The sequence below is a fragment of the Condylura cristata genome, unplaced genomic scaffold (genome assembly GCF_000260355.1).
Source record: "Condylura cristata isolate star-nosed mole 26May11 unplaced genomic scaffold, ConCri1.0 scaffold00002, whole genome shotgun sequence".
Lineage (NCBI taxonomy): Eukaryota > Metazoa > Chordata > Mammalia > Eulipotyphla > Talpidae > Condylura > Condylura cristata.
In genome coordinates, this window is record NW_004567103.1 from 28,584,632 (window position 1) to 28,608,023 (window position 23,392).

Genomic DNA, 23,392 nt, shown 5'->3' on the forward strand with positions numbered 1-23,392 from the left:
TCCATGAAAGGGATAATGATAACTCAAAGCAGGGTAAAAACAGTAGAAGGTGGTGAGAAGTGATGAGATTCTGGCTGTATTTTTGAAAGGCTAAGTTCTCAGGATATCTGATGTTTTAACTAGGTAGGGTGTGTGTGTGTCAGAGAGGGAAAGAGAGAGAGAGATAGAGACAAGGAGAGAGTAGAGAAGTGAGGAATTCTTAGTACTTAATGCCTAGGCACTCTAGAAGTTAGGGAAATGAGAAGGAAATGTGAGGAAAATGAAAGAAAATGAAAATGGACAGGAAGAAATAAGAGGGAACAAATTTTATTGGTGAGAGCACTTCAAGAAGGGATGATCATCTGTATGAAACACTGCAGATAGAGCATGTGAAATGAGGACTGAGATTTGACATTGGATATGGGATAAGAGGGTCTTGGGATATAGGCAACTCTGGAGAAAGTTATACCAGTAACAAAGGAAAGGGGAGGTAATTAGAATGGGTGTAGAGGTAAAAAATGTCTTTCAAGTGGAATTATCCATAATTGAAGGACACTGAATTCATGAAAGAAGGCACAGTCACTTGAGAGAAATACTTGAGTAGATTGGAGGGAATAGGATCTAGTCGGGGATTAAGTTTACTATAAAAGGAGAAGGCAGAACACATGGCTTTGGACATAGATAGTAGGTCATGTATTAGAGGTACAAGGGATAATTGATTTGATTCTTTGTAAAATAAGAAGCAGGGTCATCAATTGAGAATGAGATTGAAGAGTGTTGGAGGTTTGACAAGAGCAGAGGAGATGTAAAGTAGTTGTCTAGGTCCTTGGGAACTTGCTGTTCCTCAGACCAGCATCATTTGTATCACCTGGGAGCCTGTCAGAAATGTAGATTCTCAGCTCTGCCCCAGCTCTAAAGGATCAAATATGCCTTTTTGCAAGATTCCTGGTTAATTTGTATGTACATTCAACTTTGACTGGGTATGTAAATGTAGTTAAGATTGCTGATCAGCACCATGGCCCCTGAGGCTGGCTAGTGGTCATTAATTTAGTGTGAGTCTGGTCAGTGTAGTCAGCTAGGAAGGTAGTGATGAATAGTAGGCACATGGCTCATCCAGGGTGGGGGTTTTATCAGATGATTTTGATAAAGGGTGATAAGGACAGAAGAATTAAGGAAATGTACAAGGGAATGATTATACTGTTGTGCCACAGAGGAGGGAGGTTATGGACCAGAAGGGTACAGAAAACATGAAAAAGTGTTAGCATCAATGCTTTATAAAATTGTTGTATTGGGTTACAGAGAGCATGAACTGGAATGAGGGAGGCAGCTTGTAGAGAATGAAATGCTTGACATATTGTTATGCTGAAACTTCCCACATTCTCCTCTGGGTCACCAATGATTATGATTTTGAGGAAGTTTTTTTGGCTCCAGAATTTTTTTTTTTTTTAAATTTATCCATTTGTGCATACAGAACTGGGGTACAGGCCAGAGGCTCAGGGGTGGCGAGAGGCTTCACCAGAGACAGAGTGGGGAACAGAACAGGCAGATCGACGAAGTACACTGCTGAGGGGAGCAGTGGGCGGGTCAGGAGAGGTCTGCCACGCCATGTGGCCACCTCCGGGGCAGGCGGGAATCGAACTCATGCGGAAGCGGCTTTAGATTCTCAGTGCTGTGCTCTAACCCGCTGCGCCACCAGGGAGGGCCTGGCTCCAGAATTTTAAGAAAATAAAAATCATAGTTAATAGAGAGCTTAGGCAAGGAGATAAGTTTTATAATCTGAATTAAGTAAGTGCTCATTTAATTTTGCCATTTACTTTTTTAGGAGTTACTATGAAGCCAATGATGTTACTTCAGCTATTAACATAATTGAAGAAGCTTTCTCAAAACACCAGGGTTTAGTCTCTATGGAAGATGTTAATATAGCAGCTGAACTGTACATTTCTAACAAACAATATGACAAAGCTTTGGAGGTAGGAACTATTAAGATTTTAAACTCATTTCTCTGTTCCAGAAGTTCTTATAAATTGAGTTTTCACTTTGTTATTTACATATTTAATTATGTACTGAATTTTATATTTAAAATGTGTTTGGAAACATATTTCTAGTTTCCATAGTCATTCCACATGAAATATGAAATATAATTATCATGATAAAAGCTGTAGCCGTTATCACAGGTGCCAGATATGTCTGTACTCCAAGGTAGTAGGATTCAGCAGGCAGATTGATTCAGTGGCTCTGATTCAGTTTTTAAGCTGTTGAAAAATGTAGATGGATTGATAGGAAGGACATAATTCTTTAGTTGAGCATTAATGTGATGTAAGAAGGTTAATATGTTACAGTTTTTGTTTTTTTTAAAAGAAAGATTTATTTATGCATACAGAACTGGGGTACAAGCTGGAGGCTCAGGGACGGTGAGAGGGTTCACCAAAGACAGAGTGGGGAACAGAACAGGCTGACTGACAAGTACACTGCTGAGGGGAGCAGCGGGCTGGTCACGAGAGGTCTGCCGTTCCTGACCTCCAGGCACGTGGGATTGAACTCATGCTGAAATGGCTTTAGCTTCTTAGTGCTATGCTTTAACCCGCTGCACCACCAGCGAGGGCCCATCACAGTGTTATTTTAAAGGAACTTTTTGTTAGTTTTTTTATAGCTGCTCTATGTCTTATAAAGATTATTTAAATTAACTCTGCAACTCTTTGCAGGGTGGAAATGGTGCCATACATACTTTTGTGTTACTTTCTTTTTATCTCTTTCTTTTAGGTAATAACAGATTTTTCTGGGATTGTGCTGGAAAAAAGAACAGAAGAAGCCACTTTGGAAGAGAACAAAGGTTGTACCTTGCATGGGGAAGCATATATAATCCTTATAACGTGAAAATTTGAAATTGACAGTTAATGTTCTCATAGCAAGTTTTCCCTTGAAACATTCTTTCTGCTGAGAGATTTCATCGTTTTCTTGTGTGTATTCATTCACAAGTAATCTTTAAATCATTGTTTTTGGTCCCTTTCATATCTCAATACATGTCCATCTGAACACTGCATTTTCATTTATTCCCAGTCTTTTTAGGCTATGTAAAAAATGAATTATTGAATAAACAGTTCATCAGAAACCTTTAGATTTAAAGTAACTTACTTTTTAAAAAGGACTCAGATGCTCTCCTTGAAAAAATTCTGCTTCAAACTTAAACATTCATATAAAGAATAGTTATTAGTATGACCACCTATTGTTTGAAGATTAAAATATGTAATTTGGAATCTAGTTAGAAAGTTGTACCGAAGTATGACTTGCTCTGTTCCTAATCCCCGGTTTTTCTTTGTACCACAGCCACCAACCTGTCCTTTGAAAATACGCAGTAATCTTTGGAGTAGAATAGATATCCCTGTTCTTACAGTAAAAGTCTTGTGTACCTCCTACCCTTACCCCATACAGCTTTTGATGATGGTGGGGGAGCAGAGGAGGCACTTGGTAACGAGTGCTGTCTACTTCAGAATGGATACCTCTCTAACTTATGATGCCAAAAAATTTCCATCATCAACTTAAATTCCCTTGAGTCTTAACTCTGTTACTCAAAACCAAAAATTCTTTTATTTAAATGATCCTTCATAAAAGAAAGTACTAGTTAATTTATACTATTCAATTAGTGCTAATTAATACAGGCAAGGCCCAAGATGGGATATGGGACAGATCAGATGAATGTTGAAGTAGAAAGTTATGAGGGAATGAAAAGCTCAGATCAGTAAGTTTCTTACCAGACTGTGTACTAAATATGCGTGGAGCATTTAGCTAAGTATGCCATTGCCCGACTTCAGGGAAATGGGGAGGAGTTCAAGTGAAGTGCATACAATTTAATTACAAGAGGGACTGTGAGAATTCCTTTAGTAAAACTGGCATTTGGGGAAATTAGAGGAGGGCAGAATACCAAGGTCAGGGAGGTGGCTAGAGGTGCAGTTGAAGCAGACATCTGTGGGTAAGTATATGGGTAAGTTTATCTCAGGCTGCGGTCACAGGGTGGGAGGGTATTGCTTAGTATGACAGGGTCAGATAGGCAGCTCTGGGTGGTTGGTGATCTTAAATGATCAGGGTGATTAGTGAGTAGAGTAAGGACTGAGAATTGTCATCCCATGAAAACATTGACTAGGCCAGTTGAAGGACTGCCAGTTTTGATACTTTTCTTGAACCTGACTTAGGTTAGAGGCAGAATATCACTTAGCTATCTTGTAGCCAGTATTTCTGCTTAATTATCTTCTAAATATATCCTTTGTTCTGGTAAATATTAAGGAAACGTAGAATATAAGTTTTGGTTTAAGTTTAGTCATTTTGTTTTCAGTATATTTTACTGTGTTTCATTTACCCTTCCTCCCTCCTAACCCTCCCTGCTTCTTGTCCACTTCCTTTCCATTTTACTTTCATAATGATTTAGCATATTTGAAATCAGGAATGTCTTAACGTAAGTCAATGACTTGTTAGAATTTTAAGTAGGGGTGTTTTTCTTTCTTAGTATATAAAATAGTGCTGTATCTGAAATATGTGGCATCTTAGAATTGTTGAAAGGACTTTAAAAAAAAAAATTTCAGAAGACAATGACATTAAAATACTTCCAGAGTAAGCAAAGGTAGTTTTTTTACATGCCTTTTTTTTTTTTTTAACAATAACATTTATTAGTGTACTTAACATTGCTCTTGAGATTCACACTTTATTCTTATAAAAGACCTAAGAGTTCAAGAAAATAAATTGTTAATGACTAAAAATCAAGTTCTTTAAAAAACACTATAAAGGCATTATTTAAGTTTAGGAGCAGTATTGCTTTCTTTAGCATCGTCAAGTTGTCATTTAAGTGTCTGGACACTTACTTAACTCTTAGGTACATTGTCTGCACTTAGCTGATGAATTGGAAGTTGCCATGGGTCTCACTTTACTCTGAGTAATACTGCTCTGTGGCATACAGTACCCTTCTTGCCTTTTTAAATATGGTTGATGTGATTTCTCCTCTGTTTGATAATAAGGTTGTGCCCACTCCTTTCATATTGTGTTTGCCTGATATACCTTTGTTCTTTCATTTCCAAACTTCTAGAATCATATGACTTTATATATGTGTCTGTTTTCGACATAAAGTTGCATCTTTGTGAGTTGGTCTGAAATAAAATTTTTTGTTTATATATCAGTTCACACTGTGTCTTTTAAGATGGTTGCTATATCTACTATCCACAGAAGAAATATGCTGTGGATACAGTCTTGATTCAGGGTGCCTTTTTGTCCTCGTGAGGGTGTGGTCTAGGGTGAGTAATTAACAGAATGAATTTCTAATTTATTAGGATTCTAATTGAACACAATAAATTTATTAACCTGGCTTTCTGATGTCAGTCATTGTCATGGTGCTCAGTGATTAAAAAATAGTATCTTAATTCATCTTGTCCAAGTCTTCCTATAACTAAATAACTCCAGGCAATTCTATAGTTTACATGCCAGATTTCATAAGACATGAAATTTTCCCCCACTCTTTAACATCCCTCTCTGCTTAAGTTTTTCTGAAATTGAAGCATGTAAACTTGGAATTTACAGACTTTAAACTTAGACTTTACAAAATATGAAATAAGTGTGGACAAAACTTCCTTTAAATTTTCTAGGACTTTAAGAATTGCTTTGCTGTTTTAGAAAATAACACACTGCTTTATCCTTTTCTTAGCCTCTTTGTACTGAAGACTAAAAAAAGAAATTCTCTGTAGCTTTGATAGACAGTGTGGGAGTTTATGTAGATTTTGGTTAAATGTGTAAAGTACTAGGAAAAGAATAGAAAGGATAATTGTTACTGAAAGACAGATGGAAGGAAGTATAAGAACCTAGTAATAGGTTTGGCTAAATTTAGAATTGACTGTGGAATTACTTCTTTGAGATACATGATCTCTTACATGGAAGATACAGTTTGCTTTATTTGCCTTACATTCTCTGTTCACAGCTGGTGAAAATGTTACCTGCACTATACCTGATGGTGTGCCAATTGATATCACAGTGAAGTTGATGGTGTGCCTTGTACATCTTAACATCCTGGAACCACTTAATGTAAGTGATGTTAAAATCTGTATTTGAGATACTTCAGATTAAATCCACAATATTTAAATGGGAAAAAATTTAAGTTGACCCTAGATTTCACATTTCTTAATAACTATGAAGTTACTGTAAGCATCAAATTACCTTTATGTGTCTTAAAATGTTCTGAAACTAGATTTGTCATAATTTGTTTCTCTTTTAAAATGAAAGATCAGAATATGAAGTTGGATCTTTTAGGCAGTTGGTGATTATTCTGATATCTATTCTTTTTTGTTAACTTTGGATCCAGTATTTCATTGAATAAATTGGGTTATCTTTAGCATAATATCTTAGCATAAGGGTTAAATAAAATGTACAATTCTCTGCCTTCAAGTATCTTCTAATGGGATTAAATGGATAACAAATAAATAAATATGTAAAAACAGTATTAGTTGGTAGTAAGCACTTGGGAGAAAAATCAGGTGGAAAAATAGAAAATATTGTGGTGGAGGAGGGGCACCTATAATTCAGGTGGGCACAAGACGCCTCACTGAAAAGGTGGCACATGAAGAATGACCCAGAGGAAGGGAAGAGATCAGCTTCGTTTACATTTGAAAGAAGAGCGAGCAGTGCTTGTAAGCTCCTGCAGTGTTTCTAGTAAGGCCTCCAGAATGATGGGTTGAATGCAATATGAATTCTTTTCAATAGAGATACAGCAATGAATAGAAAAGCATTTAAAATAGAGCTGTTGTTTTTAAGCCTTGCTCTTCCTATAGGCATGCCTTACAAAACTATGTTTTACATCTATTATTGAATATATATTAGGTATATATTTTAAAAAGAGAAATGTGCATAGTTGGGCATATTTACAATGAACGTTTGAACTCAGCCTTTTATTTTTTGGGTCTAGCCTCTGTTGACAACACTAGTGGAACAGAATCCTGAAGATATGGGAGACCTCTATCTCGATGTTGCTGAAGCTTTTCTGGATGTTGGCGAATATAATTCTGCACTCCCTCTCCTTAGTGCACTAGTCTGCTCTGAAAGGTACAACCTTGCAGTCGTTTGGCTTCGACATGCAGGTAATACCGCTTTTGTGGATGGGAGTGTCTTATAATTGTGAAATACTAGAGAAAGTATTCCTGGTTATAGAGCAGTACTTTAAATCAGTATTAAAACATTAGTTTTTTAAATCATCTTGGTGCACCATTAGGTACTTTTCCTCGCTAATGCTTTGGAGCTATGATGCATTTAATGGTAACCAGAGTGAAGTAGAAGGCCTAACTAGTCCCTGTTAAATATATTTCTACCTTTCTTAACCATAAGCTTTGGTTATTAATAATAGGTTATCAGACTTGTGAAATCTAATTTCTGAAGAGTTTTTATGGATTTATATTTTATGAATTTTGAGAAAAAGTTAATATATATCCTGTGTTCTTTGAGCTGTAAATATGCTCATGATTCGCCTTTATCATTTTTGTTCCACTATGTCTAAGTCCACAGGATTCTGGAATAAATCATTAGAATAGAAAAAGTAACCAAAAAAATCTATTAAAGAATATAAAAAACTCAGAAAAATTTTAATAGGATTTCCTGTCAAATTAACATTAAAGATGTATTAAAATTTTCATGGCCCTGGTTTAAAATACTGCAGGAAGTTCTAATAGTTCTTATAATACTATATAATAGCAAAAAGTTTCTGAGTAGGACGTATATTAATTGACATTTTGGGATATGAGGGCATATCACAAATATGAAATAGCAAGGAGAACACTTAATGATTAAGACACTTCATTGTTTGGTGAGTGAACACGAATACACAAATGTAATACCGTCATGAAAGTCTATATTACTTGCAGTATTTAAATTTAAAGACACAAGTCTAGAGTTCAAGTTTGTTTTGCATTCTTAAGCTTTTGATATTGAAACTGTTCTTGTTACTAAGAGATACTTTATAAATACAGTCAATTTCTGATCATAATGCTGGTTTATGATGTATCTGTTTTGAGCCTGTGTAGTTTGAAATAAGTTGAAGATAAAACTTGTGAGTCATCTAAGTGGACTTAAAAAATTTGGGAATCTTTACACAAGGAAGATAAGTAAAGGATGTTAATGCTAGTAGCGCAATAATAAAGATGAAAAAAACATTCGGAGGCAAAAGCACCTTCTTTGGAGATGATTGCAATGAAAAGGGAGGTGAAGAGGGCCTAATTAATGTTGTGGCTGTTTGGGGAAAAAGAAAAATTACTTATAAAGATTCATTTTCAAGTTTAAATGATAGAATTTATGATAGGATTGACTGGCACATTTTCGGGGAATAGGGCACAATAATCATACGTAAGACAATTTATGCGGAGGTGATAACTGAGCAAGGGAGTGAGGAGAAATAGTTGATATTGTGGATCTCAAAACTCAAAGAGCCTGTCAGGCAACAAAAATAAGTGGCAGGTGGGGGCCTGGCAACGTGACAACTGGGGAGCCCTGTCTTCAGGTGCTGCTATTTTTCAGCGTGTGCCGTGCGGGAATGGGAGGACGTATTGGTACCAGATCAAGATTTTGAAAAGAACCCAATAACCTGAATTTCATAAAGACCCAACTTTCTGAAAATGTAGGTAATTTGTCTGCCATTTTGTGACACGAAGATGCATATTTGTTAGAATAAAAATTGGAAATAATCTAAATGTCAAGTAATATGATTCAATAAAATTATGTTACTTGAATATTATAGTAATTTAAAATACAAATGAAGAAATAGAATGTTGGAAGTATAATGCTAAGTGGATAAAGCAGAATCCCAATTTTTATGTAGTGCTGATTATATCCTTGCAACAGTTTGAATTTAGATAAATTAATTGATGATCAATAAAAGATTAGAAGGGATAGTTGCTATAGTGTTCTTGAAATACTCATACATTTCTTGTTACTTTTTAAAAATATTACTAGATTTCTTTAAAAATTGAAAAATAATTTTGACCCCTTGCAACTCTGTGGTTAATATTTATACTTTATTTTAACGTCTTAGAGTGTTTAAAGGCCTTAGGTTATATGGAGCGTGCTGCTGAGAGCTATGGCAAAGTAGTCGACCTGGCCCCCCTCCATTTGGATGCAAGGATTTCACTCTCTACTCTTCAGCAGCAGTTGGGTCGTCCGGAGAAAGCTCTGGAAGCTCTGGAACCAATGTATGATCCAGATACTTTAGCACAAGATGCAAATGCTGCACAGCAGGTAAATGTAACATTGAGGGAAGCTTTTCTTGGTTCATATTTTAGAACTTTACTCGTTAAGGATGTCTATAGCTTATATATAAATGTTTTATTTTAGTATATCGAATTCAGTGTTTTGGAAAATTATTTAAATCTCAGGATTCAGCCATTCATTTTAGACATTGCAAATTATGGTTCTAAAATAATACATCTCAATTATTGTGAAAATAATACAGCAAAAATTATTTGGTTTCTAAAACAGTGATTCTAAGCAAATAAAACAACTTATAGCAGAAGAATCTGGTCACATTCACTATCATTTATTTATTTAGGAACTGAAGTTATTGCTTCATCGTTCTACACTGTTGTTTTCACAAGGCAAAATGTACGGTTATGTGGATACCTTACTTACAATGTTAGCCATGCTTTTAAAGGTGGGTAATTGTTTTTCTTTATAGTAGGCTTGTTGACTTTTTAGATGTTCAGAATTTAAATTAAACATAGATTACAGCATATTTACAACTTTTATTAAACTTTTAAAAGTCAGATAAACACAAAAGCTTAGTGATATGTAGATGAAAGTTCTCTATGAAAGTATAAATTTGTAGACTTACGTAATTACTGCTAGTAGATATTTTTAAAAAATGAACTGTAGAATTATCAGTTATTGGCCCTGTGCTATGTGTTGATTATTATTCATTATGCAAAGCTGACATCCTTTCTGAGTGGCTTTTCTTTGAGGGAATGGTTGTGGATGTGTGTCTATGTTATACAGTTAATGTGACTTGCATTCTTTTTCTCTACTAAGTTGAGTTCTATTGCCTAAATTCCTTTGGTAAGAAGAAAAATAAGTCTTTTCATTCTGTTCTTAGGGGTTTGATAGCTACAAAATCTGCTCTTTCTTGTCCTTAGTAAAGAAGCTTTCAGGTATACCTGTGCTACTTGTGACCCATAGGTTTTCTTTAAAAAATTTTATGATAATAAATCTATAAAAAGCTTATGATGCTGAATGACCCAGACATCATTTGGGGGAGGCAGGGTTGTTGGAAAATCCTGCAGGGTGGATGTCTAGGCCTCTTGTTCCAAATCAAAGACAACAAATGCTGTTCAGCACTGAAGGAAATGTTGGCATCAGAATCAAGACCACTGAAGCCAGAGGCCTCCTCACATGCTACTCATCCGCCCCCTCTTCAGAACCCCTATTTGGGACTTATACGAATGATAAGGAAATGCATTCAGTTCTTCATCCTAAAATGTCTTCACATCTTTATTTGCTCCAATTCAGTGAAGCCTGTTCTAATTTTTTTAAGTGATTAAAAATTCTCACATCATCATCTTTAATTCAGGTAGCAATGAATAGAGCTCAGGTCTGTTTGATATCCAGTTCCAAATCTGGAGAAAGGCACCTCTACCTTGTTAAAGTGTCAAGAGACAAAATATCAGACAACAATGACCAAGAAACAGCGAACTGTGATGCAAAAGGTATTTCCTTTCATTTTATTACGGTAGACTCCACTGAGTTGAATGCGTCTTGAAGTAACATTGGCATAATCAAGCTAAAGATGTGCTCTTTCAAGTAAAATGAAATTTCTAATGTAATTCCTTAAGTTTAGTTAAATATATTTGGTGTTAAAAAGATTGGAAGGAAAGGCTACATGTAAATACTTACATTTTAAAAAAGGAAAGCTTCTACTTGGATTTTTCTATAAAAAAATGAAAAACTCAGTTTTTTAAGAAGAAAAGTTGTGAAAATTAGATTATTTGTCCAGTTACTTCAATTACATATACTCCATTCCGTTAAATTTACTTGTGATAGATGTAGCAATAGTCATAGAAGCTTTGAAAATAAGTTTTACCTGTGTGACCCGGTATCAAGTAATACAACTTTGAAGGACCTCTCTTTTTAGTTGGAAATATATCAGGTATTTTGGGGGGAGGTTACTACTCAGTATGCAAGACCTAGTATATAAACTAGAGATAACAGTTTGGCAGAAAGCTATTTCATTGTTAGCTCAATGGACATTTATTAAAGCAATGTAACAGAGGTGGTAGTGTGCAATCAGTAGAGGTTGTAGAATGTGGAAGAGTTGAATCTTTAGGCATGATATAAGAACACAAGGTAAGTGAGAATTAAAGGGAGAAGAAGCAGAGGAAAGGAGGCCTGAGCTGCTCCTCCTGTGGCTGCAAATGCTTCGAGCCTTGACATCTGTCCAGCTCATCAGTTCTGGGCTCATCACAAGGTCTTCTGCCCCTGCAGCGCGCTGTAGACTTATGTTTCCTTGAGATTATTTTTCTATATCTGATTCTGTCTGTTTTCTCTTTCAGTATTTCTTCATTCAGGGCCATTACTGCTTTTTCTTAGACCCAAGGTTTTTATTATTTTGTTCCCTAGTGATGGGACTCACCCCAGGAGAGGATGAGCAGGGCCCCTTTGTGTTACAAGCCTCCTTGTGCCCTGAATTCTCTCACTTTAGATTTTTTCATGTGACTGTATTCTCTTCACAGCTATTATATTTAATGGCTAGAATATTCTGTTAGTAGCTCCATAATTTAATTATTGCCTTACTTTTTGATATATGGTTCTTCCAATACTTTTATAAATAATATTGTAGTGAGCATCTTCATGCCAATAGATTTGTACACATCTTTGACTAGTTGTTTAGGATAGATCGCCAAGAAGAAGTAGTAGGTTAAAAACTGTAAAAAAAAAGATAGCTTTTGATGACTTGTCAAAGGTTATATATATAAAAGGGAGGCTTTTATAGATAAATAAGGAAGATTATTGACAGAAAAGATGAATTTTTGAGGTAAAGAAAGGAACTTTTTTTTTTTGAGACAAATACAGAGATTAAGAACTAACTGAATCTCAAATCATGAATTTGAAGGCCTTTGCGGAGCAAACATTTGAATGCCTTGTATGTGCAGAATCCTGTGTCTGACTTTAGTCTTGTCACAGTCTGCCCCGAGAAGACCATAGGTCCCAAATAGCACTTGAAAAACAAAAATGAAATAGCTGTGTATAGAGAACAAATTAGAAGTGAGAATTATCAGGGATTGGAGATTATTAAGTAAACAGAAGACAGTGAGTTTGAAGGGAGTGTAGACAAATGGCTTTTCCTATCTCAGTGTTCTCAAAAGAACATTGGCAATAATTTGGGTCCATAGGATGCTAGTTACTAAATTTAACCTTAAAATTGAACATGTGATTTTTTTTTAAAAGATTTTATTATTTTATTTGTGCATACAGAACTGGGGTACAGGCCAGAGGCTCAGGGGCGGCGAGAGGCTTCACCAGAGACAGAGCGGGGAACAGAACAGGCAGATCGACGAAGTACACTGCTGAGGGGAGCAGCGGGCGGGTCAGGAGAGGTCTGCCACGCCATGTGGTCACCTCTGGGGCAGGCGGGAATCAAACTCATGAGGAAGAGGCTTTAGATTCTCAATGCTGTGCTTTAACCCGCTGTGCCACCAGGGAGGGCTGAACCTGTGATTTTTTAAAGATATTGCTATTTCTGAAAATAACAGTATTTTGACTGGTTTCATTGGTCTCATTTTAGCAATATTTGCTGTACTCACAAGTGTCTTGACAAAAGATGACTGGTGGAATCTTCTGTTGAAGGCCATATACTCCTTATGTGACCTATCCCGATTTCAGGAAGCTGAATTACTTGTGGATTCTTCATTAGAATATTACTCATTTTATGATGACAGGCAAAAACGCAAAGAACTAGAATACTTTGGTCTCTCTTCTGCAATTCTGGACAAAAATTTCAGAAAAGCATATAACTACATCAGGTGATTTTTTCCAATAACTTATTTTGATAAGCATATATATTTTACTTTAACTTAGTCTCTCTTGCTCAAAAATTATTGTTTTTGCTCATCAATATAGTTCACCAGTTGTTTTTGGTTGCAGTACATGAGAGTGTGCATATGCAATACTTAGCCACTAAGAAGACAGACATCATAATGTTACCCTCTGACATTGTTGTGGGGATTAAATGAATTATACATGTAAAACCTCTTTATAATGTGTGACATACATTATTAGGTGTTTACTGTATTGTATTTGTAGTGAACAGGAAGAAGAAAGGTAAAACTTAAGCTACTTGATTATGGTTTTTGGTCTGACAGTTTTGTTGAAAAGCAGAAAAAAGATGTAGAACTACTAACAAGCAGCATTTTCTGGAGAAAATCTTTTCACTGTATAAGTAGTTTTGCTTAAGTAGATTAAACATTTTGCTTTTCTTTTTGGGAGATGGTACACTTTATTGCTAGTAGGGCAGTACTGAAAGACTTGATTCTTAGGAATCAGAAAGATTTTCTTGTATTTTTTTTTTTTTTTTTTTTTAAGATTTATTTGTACATACAGAACGGGGTACAGGCCAGAGGCTCAGGGGTGGCGAGAGGCTTCACCAGAGACAGAGTAGGGAGCAGAACAGGCAGATCAACGAAGTACACTGCTGAGGGGAGCAGCGGGCGCGTCAGGAGATGTCTGCCACGCCATGTGGTCACCTCCGGGGCAGGCGGGAATCGAACTCATGGGGAAGTGGCTTTAGCTTCTCAGTGCAGTGCTTTAACCCACTGCGCCACCAGGGAGGGCCTTTCTTGTGTTATTTTTTAACCCCCATCTTCTTTCTGTAATTCTAGGATAATGGTGATGGAAAATGTCAACAGACCCCAACTCTGGAATATTTTCAATCAGGTTACCATGCACTCCCAAGATGTGCGACATCATCGCTTCTGTCTCCGTTTAATGCTGAAAAACCCGAGTAATCATGCCCTGTGTGTCTTAAATGGGCACAATGCTTTTGTGTCTGGTAGTTTCAAGCATGCACTTGGTAAGTGTCCTGACATGTAACCTTGCTAGCCATGGAGTGAAGGTGCAGAGCCTGGCTGCCAGAGTGGGCTGCCTGGTTTTGAATAGCGACTATACTGCATTTAGTCATTTCTGCCTCCCTCTGCTGTGGTTCCTTTATCTCTAAAATGGAGAGAATAAAAAAAATTGGACCTACCTGATAGGTTAGTGGTAAAGTTAAATTAGTTAACATGAAGTACTTAAACAATGCCTATCACAATAGTGCCTGGCTTATACATGTTAATAATGATAATAACTAGTATTTATTTTTCTTTGGAAGTTTTGGTTCCTTATAATTCATCTCAAAGGTCAACATTTGTGCCTGTTTAAGCAAGTTTTTTAAAATAATTTTCATTATTTATGGATGCTTTGCTATTTTATTTAATCTGCAGTAGTACAAAAATGATTTAAGATTTGCTGGTAGGTCATTCGTGTAGGAGACAAGTCTTTAAATCTAGACCATTTGTATGTTTACTAATTCTAAATTAAACTCAGGAAAATTCATTAATCATTTATAAGACATTTTTAAAGAATCACAAGCAAACAACTAGAAAAATACCTAACCAATTGTTTAAACTTAAAATGAGCCATGTATTTCCTGCTACCTGAAAGCTAATGTTGCCAACTTTACTTAGTTTGAGGTAACTGTGGTTCTGGCTAGTTAGTACTTCATGTTTGTGTATGGCTGTTATTTTATAAGTGCTTAGCCAATAACCTTGAACATCAGATATTGAAACCTTTCTCCACTGTGTATGCTTTTTAGAGTTGTTGGTTTAATGTTAAGAAATAATAAAATTTTTTAAAATGTGCATTTATATTCGGAATTAAAATATCGGTAAAGTTTTCTTGCAAAAATACTTGCCAAACGTTGATAGCAATTTTATATATTTACAATAAATTTGAAGTTCATACTATTTTGAAAAACAAAGAAAAACATAAAATAGAGATTTATATTATTTTCCTATATTTAAAAACTTTACACAAGGTGAAAGTAGAAAATCCAAATGACAGTATCATCTGGGCTATTAAAGAGAGTTTTGTTGCTGTTCCTCCTGAAACGAAGCCAGAAGAATAAAAGTTTTATGTATACAAATATAGATCTTTCTTTTTGAAGAAAAATTTGGCTAAATTCTGCCTCAAGTAGTTAGAATTTTGACGAGATACAGAATACATGGAATTCAAAAAACCAAAACTTGCTAGGTTATATGAGGTATATTTCACTTTTCTCATGAAAAACTCAGAAATTACTACATTTGGGGAATCACAATTCATCACAAAAAAACAACTTTTTTTTAGTATTTCCATGATCCCTAACATTTAAGTTTATAATTTAATTATTGTTAATTAATATTACAAAAGAATTCATGAAAAGACACAACCCCCCATTGCTTCCTAGATAGATTTAGACCATAGACTAGATTTATAACAGCAGTTGATAGGTTGTTCATATAGAAGTGCTACTCTGCACGGATTTGGCTGGCTGTGCCTAAAGTAAAGTGACTTTCAGTTGCTCTTAATTAATCTTCATGGTAGGAATGCACTTAATGGTAAATCATCCACTTTTATCATGTTGGTCATTATTTTACAATTCAAATTAATGTGAATTGATAATTTAGAATGTACATCTGTGTATTTTAAGTATCAGTAATTTTTTTTAACCTTAAAGTATATTTAAATAGATGTTTAAGAAACAAGGAACTGTGATCTCGTGACTCCATCTGACATCCCTGCTCATTTTTCAGGACAGTATGTGCAAGCCTTTCGCACCTACCCCCATGACCCTCTGTACAGCCTCTGTATAGGCCTGACCTTTATTCACATGGCATCTCAGAAGTACGTATTAAGGAGACATGCCCTCGTTGTGCAGGTAATTTATTTGGATTTCTTGTCATTTTATGTTTTCTTTAAATATGTGAACAAATATACTTAATACTCTTGCTATCCTGTTTCAAAAGTAATGCCTGGTGAGGTCTCTGTGTTCATCACTCACAAACTCAGTGTCCTTTGTTCTTATCGATTATGGCTATTTGACAGTTTTATGAAATACCTGGTTTGGTGTTTCCGAAGAGTTCTTGTTTTAGTGTGTCATGCCACTACATTGCAGACACAAGTTCTTTGAGAGTGGACCTGTGTCTCTTTTTTTTTAATACTTGCATTCCAAGCACATGGCACATAACAGTGGTTCAAAAGGTACTTGTCAAGTGAGTGAAATATTAAATTGTTTATTTTTCTTTTTGGCAGGGATTTTCTTTCCTTAATCGCTACCTTAGTCTACGTGGACCTTGCCAGGAATCATTCTACAATTTGGGCCGTGGCCTTCACCAATTAGGACTGATTCATCTTGCAATCCACTATTACCAGAAGGCTCTGGAGCTTCCTCCACTAGTGGTAGAGGTATCGTATGACTCACTTGTACAGTGGAAAAATCATTTCTTTTTGTTTATAGAGAAGTGCAGTTAGATCAGTTTTATGTATCAGTTAGCTTATCTAATAATGTCAGTTATTTTCCTTATTCAACGTATTTACATAAATATGTTCAGCAGCAAATGATTTTTGACAACTTGACCTTCTGACCTAAGCAGCAGCCTATGGGTAGATGCAGTTTGTGGTTGTTATGCCCATTGTGGTATTCCTGAGACAGCCCCTGTGGCTTATATGAGCTGATAGATAATGAAGCCTGAGAAGTGAGTGATAAACCATTGTTGACTTCCAAGTTCAGGTATAATTATTATTTCTTCTCAAGGATGAAAGACCATTATGTAGTTTTGTAAACTTTAATATAATTTTTACTCTGATTTCTGAAGAAAATAATATTTTCATTGTTGATTTTTTTAAGTTATTCATAATTCCCACATTCCTTCACAACCATTTTGTTACCCTTATTCAAGTTGATTTAATTGTTAAACAATGAATACATTATTTTATACTTATACTGACAAAATATATAACCTGTGTTTTTTATTCATAAATACTTTTATTACTCCTTAACCTTGTAGATATCATTTTTCATTGTTCCAGATGTTTTCTTAATTGATTCCAAATGTAGTATTGAGGAAAATTAAAAACTTAGATCTGATCTAAGTTCACTGCTGTGGACTCAATGGAATATTTAAGATTCATTTATTTATGCATACAAGAACTGGGATCCAGGTCAGAGGTATAGGGGCTGAGGATTCACCAGAGACACACTGGGGAGCAGAACAGGCAGATCAGGCAGATAGACAAAGTACACTGCTGAGGGGCACAGTGGGCTGGTCAGGAGAGGTCTGCAGCGCCATGTGGGTCACCTCCTGGGCCAGGGGTCAAACTCCTGCTGCAGTGGCTGTGGATAGCTTCATAGTGCTGCACTTTAACCCATTGCACCACTATGGAGGGCCCCACTTGTGTCACTTAAACTGAATCAAAAATAATAATACCTCTAAGTTAGTCATTATAATCAATTTAATGTATGCCCCCCCCCGGACTTAATCTTAATATGCGTTTCTGTTATATAGTATATAGTTTTTTTCCAACTGGTCATTTGTGTTATATTATTTTTTTATGTGCAAAAGTTTTACATTCTTTTATGAATTCATGTCTATTAATTTTTTACCTTTCTATCTATTCTATTATACTGAGGAGGTTCTTTCTTACCTAAAATGGTATTATTACTCAACTGCATTTTCATGGTTTTTTTTTTTTTTTTTTAACTCTTAAGTTCTGGAGTTTATTTCTTTGTGGCTTGTGGGTAAGACTTTAAGTTACTGGTTAGACATTGAAAATTTTTTGATGATATGGTTACTGTAATGATTGACTGAATCCACATTATCTGATAAAACTTTAGATTGAAGATATTTTAGAAGTTTTATGTTTTTAGTATTTAGTTTTGAATATTCACACTTACAGAACTGTTTATTGCCATAAATTGTCCTGATTTTTAGTTTGAAATATAATTTATTCATGTACTTCTCTCCCTAGGGTATGGAAGTTGACCAGTTAGACTTACGAAGAGATATTGCCTACAATTTGTCTCTTATTTATCAGAGCAGTGGGAATATTGGAATGGCTCAAAAACTTTTGTATACCTACTGTGCTATATAAAACACCTCAACTGGAAAAGGAGCATTGGGTAGCTGCGGTGTGTGGACCAAGAGTTTCTCTCTGTATTTCATTTTTAATTTGCGACAATGATCTTTTGGTTATACACAAAATTACCGTTCCTTCAAAAATTTATATATTGGTTTCCATTTTCCTTTAGCACTTTTTAGTGAATTTGACCCCAAGCTGATGTAAGCAATATTAGCTTTATTGTCAGCCTGGAGTTGAATGCAGTAATGCTTTCCTTCAGCTTTTTATTCAGCTGTGTATTTCATACCATATGTTAAACACCTGTGCTGTAGAAGGCACTGTGATAGGCATTTAGATTACAGAAATAAGGGAGATGTGACCTCACGGTACAGATATTCAGAGAAATGTTTGCTGTATTTCTACAGACGTCATCATTATCAGTTACTGCAGTTTTGGTTTCTTGGCCCAATTCCCATGTGCGTGTGGATGTGCTGACGCTTCCTTTCCCTAAGCAGTGAGTTTCAGACACCAGTGGAGTGTCCAAGAATTCAACTCAGTCCTGACACTGTCTATCCAGAAATTTCAGGTTGCACAGATTAAGGGCTCAGTCTCCTAAGACCACCCTGTCCTTCATATTCTGGGTGCAGATCATAGGTGAGACCATGCTTCTGACCAACTAGCTGTATACCAGAAGTCCCCATAATCCTCCTTATATTTCAGATTCTATTTACAAGCGCAAGTTTTTATCTGTGCTGGCCAACTGACTATAAATCACAGGGTCCCAGGACACCCTCCTCAGGTTCAGTTAATTTGCTAGAGTAGCTCGCAGAACTCAGGAAACCTATTTACTCACTGAATCACCAACTTATAATGGAGGCTAAGGGATATGAACCAACAAGCCAGATGGAAGAGACGCATAAGGCAAAGTGTGAGGGAGAGGCTCAGAGCTTCCATGTCTTCTCCAGGGGTACCAGTCTCCCCAAATATTTACATGTTCGCCAACCTGGAAGCTCTCAAACTGCCCCCCACTCGAGTTTTTATTACATAGGCATGTCTGCTTAATTCATTGACTACTGGTGATTGGACGCTACCTCTAAGCCCTCCACCCCTGTGATCAGGGGTAGGATGGCAAGCTCCACTTTTTATTCTAGTTGGCATCCCTGGTAACCAGCCCATCCTCCAGTATCTTCAAAGGTTACCTTCATGACCATAGCAAAAGACAGCTTTATCACAACACTTAGGGGATTCCCAGGGGAGTTGTGAATGAAGATGAAATGTACACGACAAATATATATTTTGGTCATTTGAATGGCCAAATATATTTTTTGTAAATCTCAATATCACAGTCATCTGTGTCTTAGTGCCCTATTACTATTGTATGGGCTTTTTTTGGGGGGGAGGTGTAGAGAGAAAAGAAGGATGCTTATTAAAGACACAAATCATGACTTTTTCTTATGTCAGCACAATTATGTAACTCACTTAGCTCCTAACAGAATTATTTAGAATCATGTGGTGGAAAGACAATTAATTGATAACACCTTTTACTTTTCACCTGCATGTATGTTAGCTAGACAGATGTACCTGGGAGCTGGGAAAACCATCCATGGTAAAAAAAATATATCAATGTTTCTGACTTTCTGATAACAAAATAGAAAAGAGGACCATGTTCAGTAACATGACTTGCTTTCCATTTTAGAATTGCTGAGAATGTAACCTGGACTAGACAATTGTATATATGGAATAAAGTTTTGCTGATGAAGCAAAACAAAAAAAAGACAATAACCCGTTACCTCAAATATTTTATATTTAAGGTAATCACATTCACTAGGTATGCTCTGGTTTAGTAATAGCTTTTGAGAGTTCCTTTTTAGGGGAAAATAGATGATAAAATAAGTGTACATAAGGATCGAAAGACCCAGCCCAGTTGTGGGAAGGAAGCAGGTATGTGCTTAGGATCAGAGACGTGGAATGGGGCTTTCAGCATTTCTTAAACACTATTTATACTGTATATATAACTTTCTAGTTGAGAAGGAGAATTTGTATGTAGTAAGTAAATTGTTCATTCTGTATGTGAGTATGTATGTGTGCATATATAATAAAATTTATATTTAAAGTGTGTCACATGCTTACATGTATAGATTATTTCATGCTGTTTTCAGGTAATGATAAATCTAACTGACAAGTAAATATGTTAGATTTGTGTCTTGGTATCCTGAGGAATTGAGTATTTTGTATCAGAGTTTCCCTCTATAGTTAAACATTGTCTGCTGAATAACAGTGGAAGAAACTACTTTTTAGTAGTTTTATTAGAAAAAGATATTGCTTGAGTTTTGGGGTTTTTTAGCATTTAATGTCAGTTACCATGCTACTATGTGTTAAGTACAGTGCCAGGTACTTTAGATACCTTATCTCAGATTCTTAGAAAACCCACAAGTTAGGTGTTAACTGTTATTACCATCTCCATCTTCTATATGAGATATTAAGTAGCACTTTCAACATCACTAGCAAGCTACTTTTGGCTCCCAGATGTTTCTTCAGAGGAAAATACTTGCTCCAGTTAAGCATAACAATATAAAAATTGCACATACATTTATATTTCATGTGTTCAACCTATTAAAATCCCTGGTAGAGTAGAAAACAGCTTATGGGGACATGTTTTTAAAAGTTGATGCTTCTTTACCTGTCAGTCTTACCCCAGTATAGGGCCCTCGTGGTCACTTCATACATTTAGATTCTTTTCTTCCTGACAGTCAACTCAGCAGGGAATTGACTCCTGTGTCAAGATGGAGCAATCACGTATTTCTTTTCTCCTTACCTGAGAATGTTGGAATTAGAGTCTGTCTGTTGGATTCAGACTTGAGAGCTGAGACCATTTTTTGCTTTTCTTGTGACCCAGATACTCCAACTAACCCACCCTGTTGAGAATGAAAAGAAGGCCTGTGTGCTGAGCAGTAGACATTGCTGAGTTTCCCGCATTTTTCCAGCTGTCCATTTTCATTCTAAGACTTCAATCTTACGCTTGGGTTCTTTCTATAAGATAGTGTCAATTCTAGAACAAATTCTACTTTTACACTAGCTAGCAATTTTCTGTCACACCCAAAAAGGGTCTTCACTGATCTATGTTCCATCTTCCTTTCATTTAGTATTTATGCTTCTTAGCATAAATGTCATAAGGTAAGACATGCAATCACTGGGATAATGTTTTCGAGTTGTAAAATGTGTCATGAAGGCTGAGTCAATTTTTCAGGCACGATATAGCTGCCATCTGGTGGTATAAAGTCAATAGCAGTTTACCAATAACTCTTAACAAAACAAAACAAAACACCTCATTCTTTGGAGGTTTTACCTAGGAGTAAACAATATGAATTGACAGGGTGATGTTTCTATTAAGTGAAATGTAGTGTTAGGTAAGATAAATGAAAATAGAAGAAAATAAAATCTTCACTCTGATCAGATCAAACTGACTTAAGAAATGAAACATGGAAAAGTGTATGGGCACTTATTAAAAAAAAAAAATGTGAAGAACTCTAGAAGGAAATCAAGATTCTCAGCCTACAGCAAAATTTGAAAAGGACTGATATTTTCAAATCAGGGGACGACATGGGAGAGTGATTACTCTTACTTTGGGTAGCCCAGAATAAAATCACAATTTTTTTCCTAACCTAATTCATGAGATGTTCTTTTCTAATATTGTATTTATCTCCTGTACAAGTACTGGCAATTTTTTGGGGGGGTAGCAGCTAACTTCTTTTTCTGGAACTGGCTCCCAGTAATGACCAAGTCTTTCTGGCCATTGCTAACTAAACTTGATGGAAGCTGGGCCAAATATATCCTGGTATTATGAAGCTTGCCTGAAGAGATGATGAAATTTGGTGTCTTTGACCGTACCCCTGCAATACTTTATGGAAAAGGGGAAAAGAATCCTTCTAAGGTACCTGGAGAGCTTCCTTCACAAGTAAGTCTCCCTGTGAATCTCTGTGAGAGAGGTATATCCTTCCAATAGGTTCCTTTCTTAAGCAAGTATGTTGGGTTAGGTTCTTTAGGAAGCAAATGTCAAGGAGTACAAAAGGTGTCTTGGAACACTGTGGAGAGTGAGGGGCAGACTTAGGCAATACAATGCAGACTGGGCAGTCTGTGCCAGCCCAACTGGATGGGGGTGGGGGGGTTGGGGGGGGAAACTACCTGTGTGGGGAGCCTCATGCTGGGGATATGGCTGGCTCTGAATGCCAGCCTTACTCAGTCATTGGGAGTCACCAGGGAGGAGCTTAATCTTAGTTGCCTTTATGTTGGTCACTCATTGGCTGGGGGCCTCCCTGAGAAGAGCATGACCTCTGCTCTGAAGTGAGGCACTGCTTGAAGTTGCTAACAGCTGGAGGCAGTCAGTTAACCATTCTCATCCTTAGAGAAACCAGAGAGAATCAAGACCAAAAACAAACATCCATAAAACAAAAACAGACCTAACAAATACACAGTGTAAAATCAAGACCAAAGAGAATAGATGACAGACTGATGACTAAACTGTCTGGAAACTAAAAAGCAAAAGGGCAGTTGTCACTAAAGCCAGAGAAAATGAAAGTCAAGGCCCACTGGAGGTGGTGGGGAGACAACCAGAGCAGCAGTGTCTAGTCCTAGGTGGTTCCTGCACTAGTCTCTGAGAAATGGGAGGTGATTGCTGGGGTCTTTGAGAGTCTGTTAAAAGCAGTGAGAGCCTGCTGGTCACCTTTTCTGTGGCCTGCAGGTTACAACATCCTGTGTTCTACAGAAATGATAGGTTGGTGGTTTTCTCCACCCCACCCCCACTCCAGTGCTGTTGAATTAGGATCTGTCATAGTTTCAGTCATAGCTAAAGGCACAGTGTTACACCGGAAACAGAGTAAATAAGTCTCATGGCTAACTGTCAGAAAGCTGGCAGCCAGGTGAACACCCTTTAAGGGCAGCATTAAGGAGCTCCTCTCAGATGAACTCTGCCAAGGGGAAAACCTACAGAGACTTAACAGCTAAGCCCCTGTGAAAGAGCATGGTCCTGGCCAGGAACCCCTCACCCCGCTCCAGTGTGCCCCAGTCAAGCCCCAGGAACATTATTGGTCATGGGAACACACAACTGAAGATCATTAGACTTGAGGAACACCTCTGAATGACAGCTGCTTAAGACAAATGGGAAGTGACAACAGAACTAATGCAGGAAATAAAAAAATTGTAATAGCCCAAGATGAGAAAATTTCATAGATCTGAACAGGAAAATGCTCTCAAAATGAATAGAGAATGACAGCTTTATATAATT

At 36.5% G+C, this 23,392-nt stretch overlaps 1 protein-coding gene across 1 annotated transcript in view; it reads left to right on the forward strand.

Annotated features, from left to right (window-relative positions):
• Nucleotides 1–20,229, forward strand: part of GTF3C3 (general transcription factor IIIC, polypeptide 3, 102kDa) — a 29,367-nt gene extending 9,138 nt beyond the window's left edge. Inside the window, exons 7-18 of the mRNA XM_004674421.2 lie at nucleotides 1,802–1,949; nucleotides 2,740–2,809; nucleotides 5,933–6,036; nucleotides 6,914–7,085; nucleotides 9,026–9,228; nucleotides 9,539–9,640; nucleotides 10,553–10,688; nucleotides 12,764–13,001; nucleotides 13,857–14,047; nucleotides 15,807–15,931; nucleotides 16,306–16,458; nucleotides 18,022–20,229. Coding sequence (XP_004674478.1) covers nucleotides 1,802–1,949; nucleotides 2,740–2,809; nucleotides 5,933–6,036; nucleotides 6,914–7,085; nucleotides 9,026–9,228; nucleotides 9,539–9,640; nucleotides 10,553–10,688; nucleotides 12,764–13,001; nucleotides 13,857–14,047; nucleotides 15,807–15,931; nucleotides 16,306–16,458; nucleotides 18,022–18,144 — 1,765 coding nt within the window. The 3' untranslated portion in view covers nucleotides 18,145–20,229. The remainder of the gene's footprint in view (nucleotides 1–1,801; nucleotides 1,950–2,739; nucleotides 2,810–5,932; nucleotides 6,037–6,913; nucleotides 7,086–9,025; nucleotides 9,229–9,538; nucleotides 9,641–10,552; nucleotides 10,689–12,763; nucleotides 13,002–13,856; nucleotides 14,048–15,806; nucleotides 15,932–16,305; nucleotides 16,459–18,021) is intronic.
• Nucleotides 20,230–23,392: the final 3,163 nt, after the last annotated feature.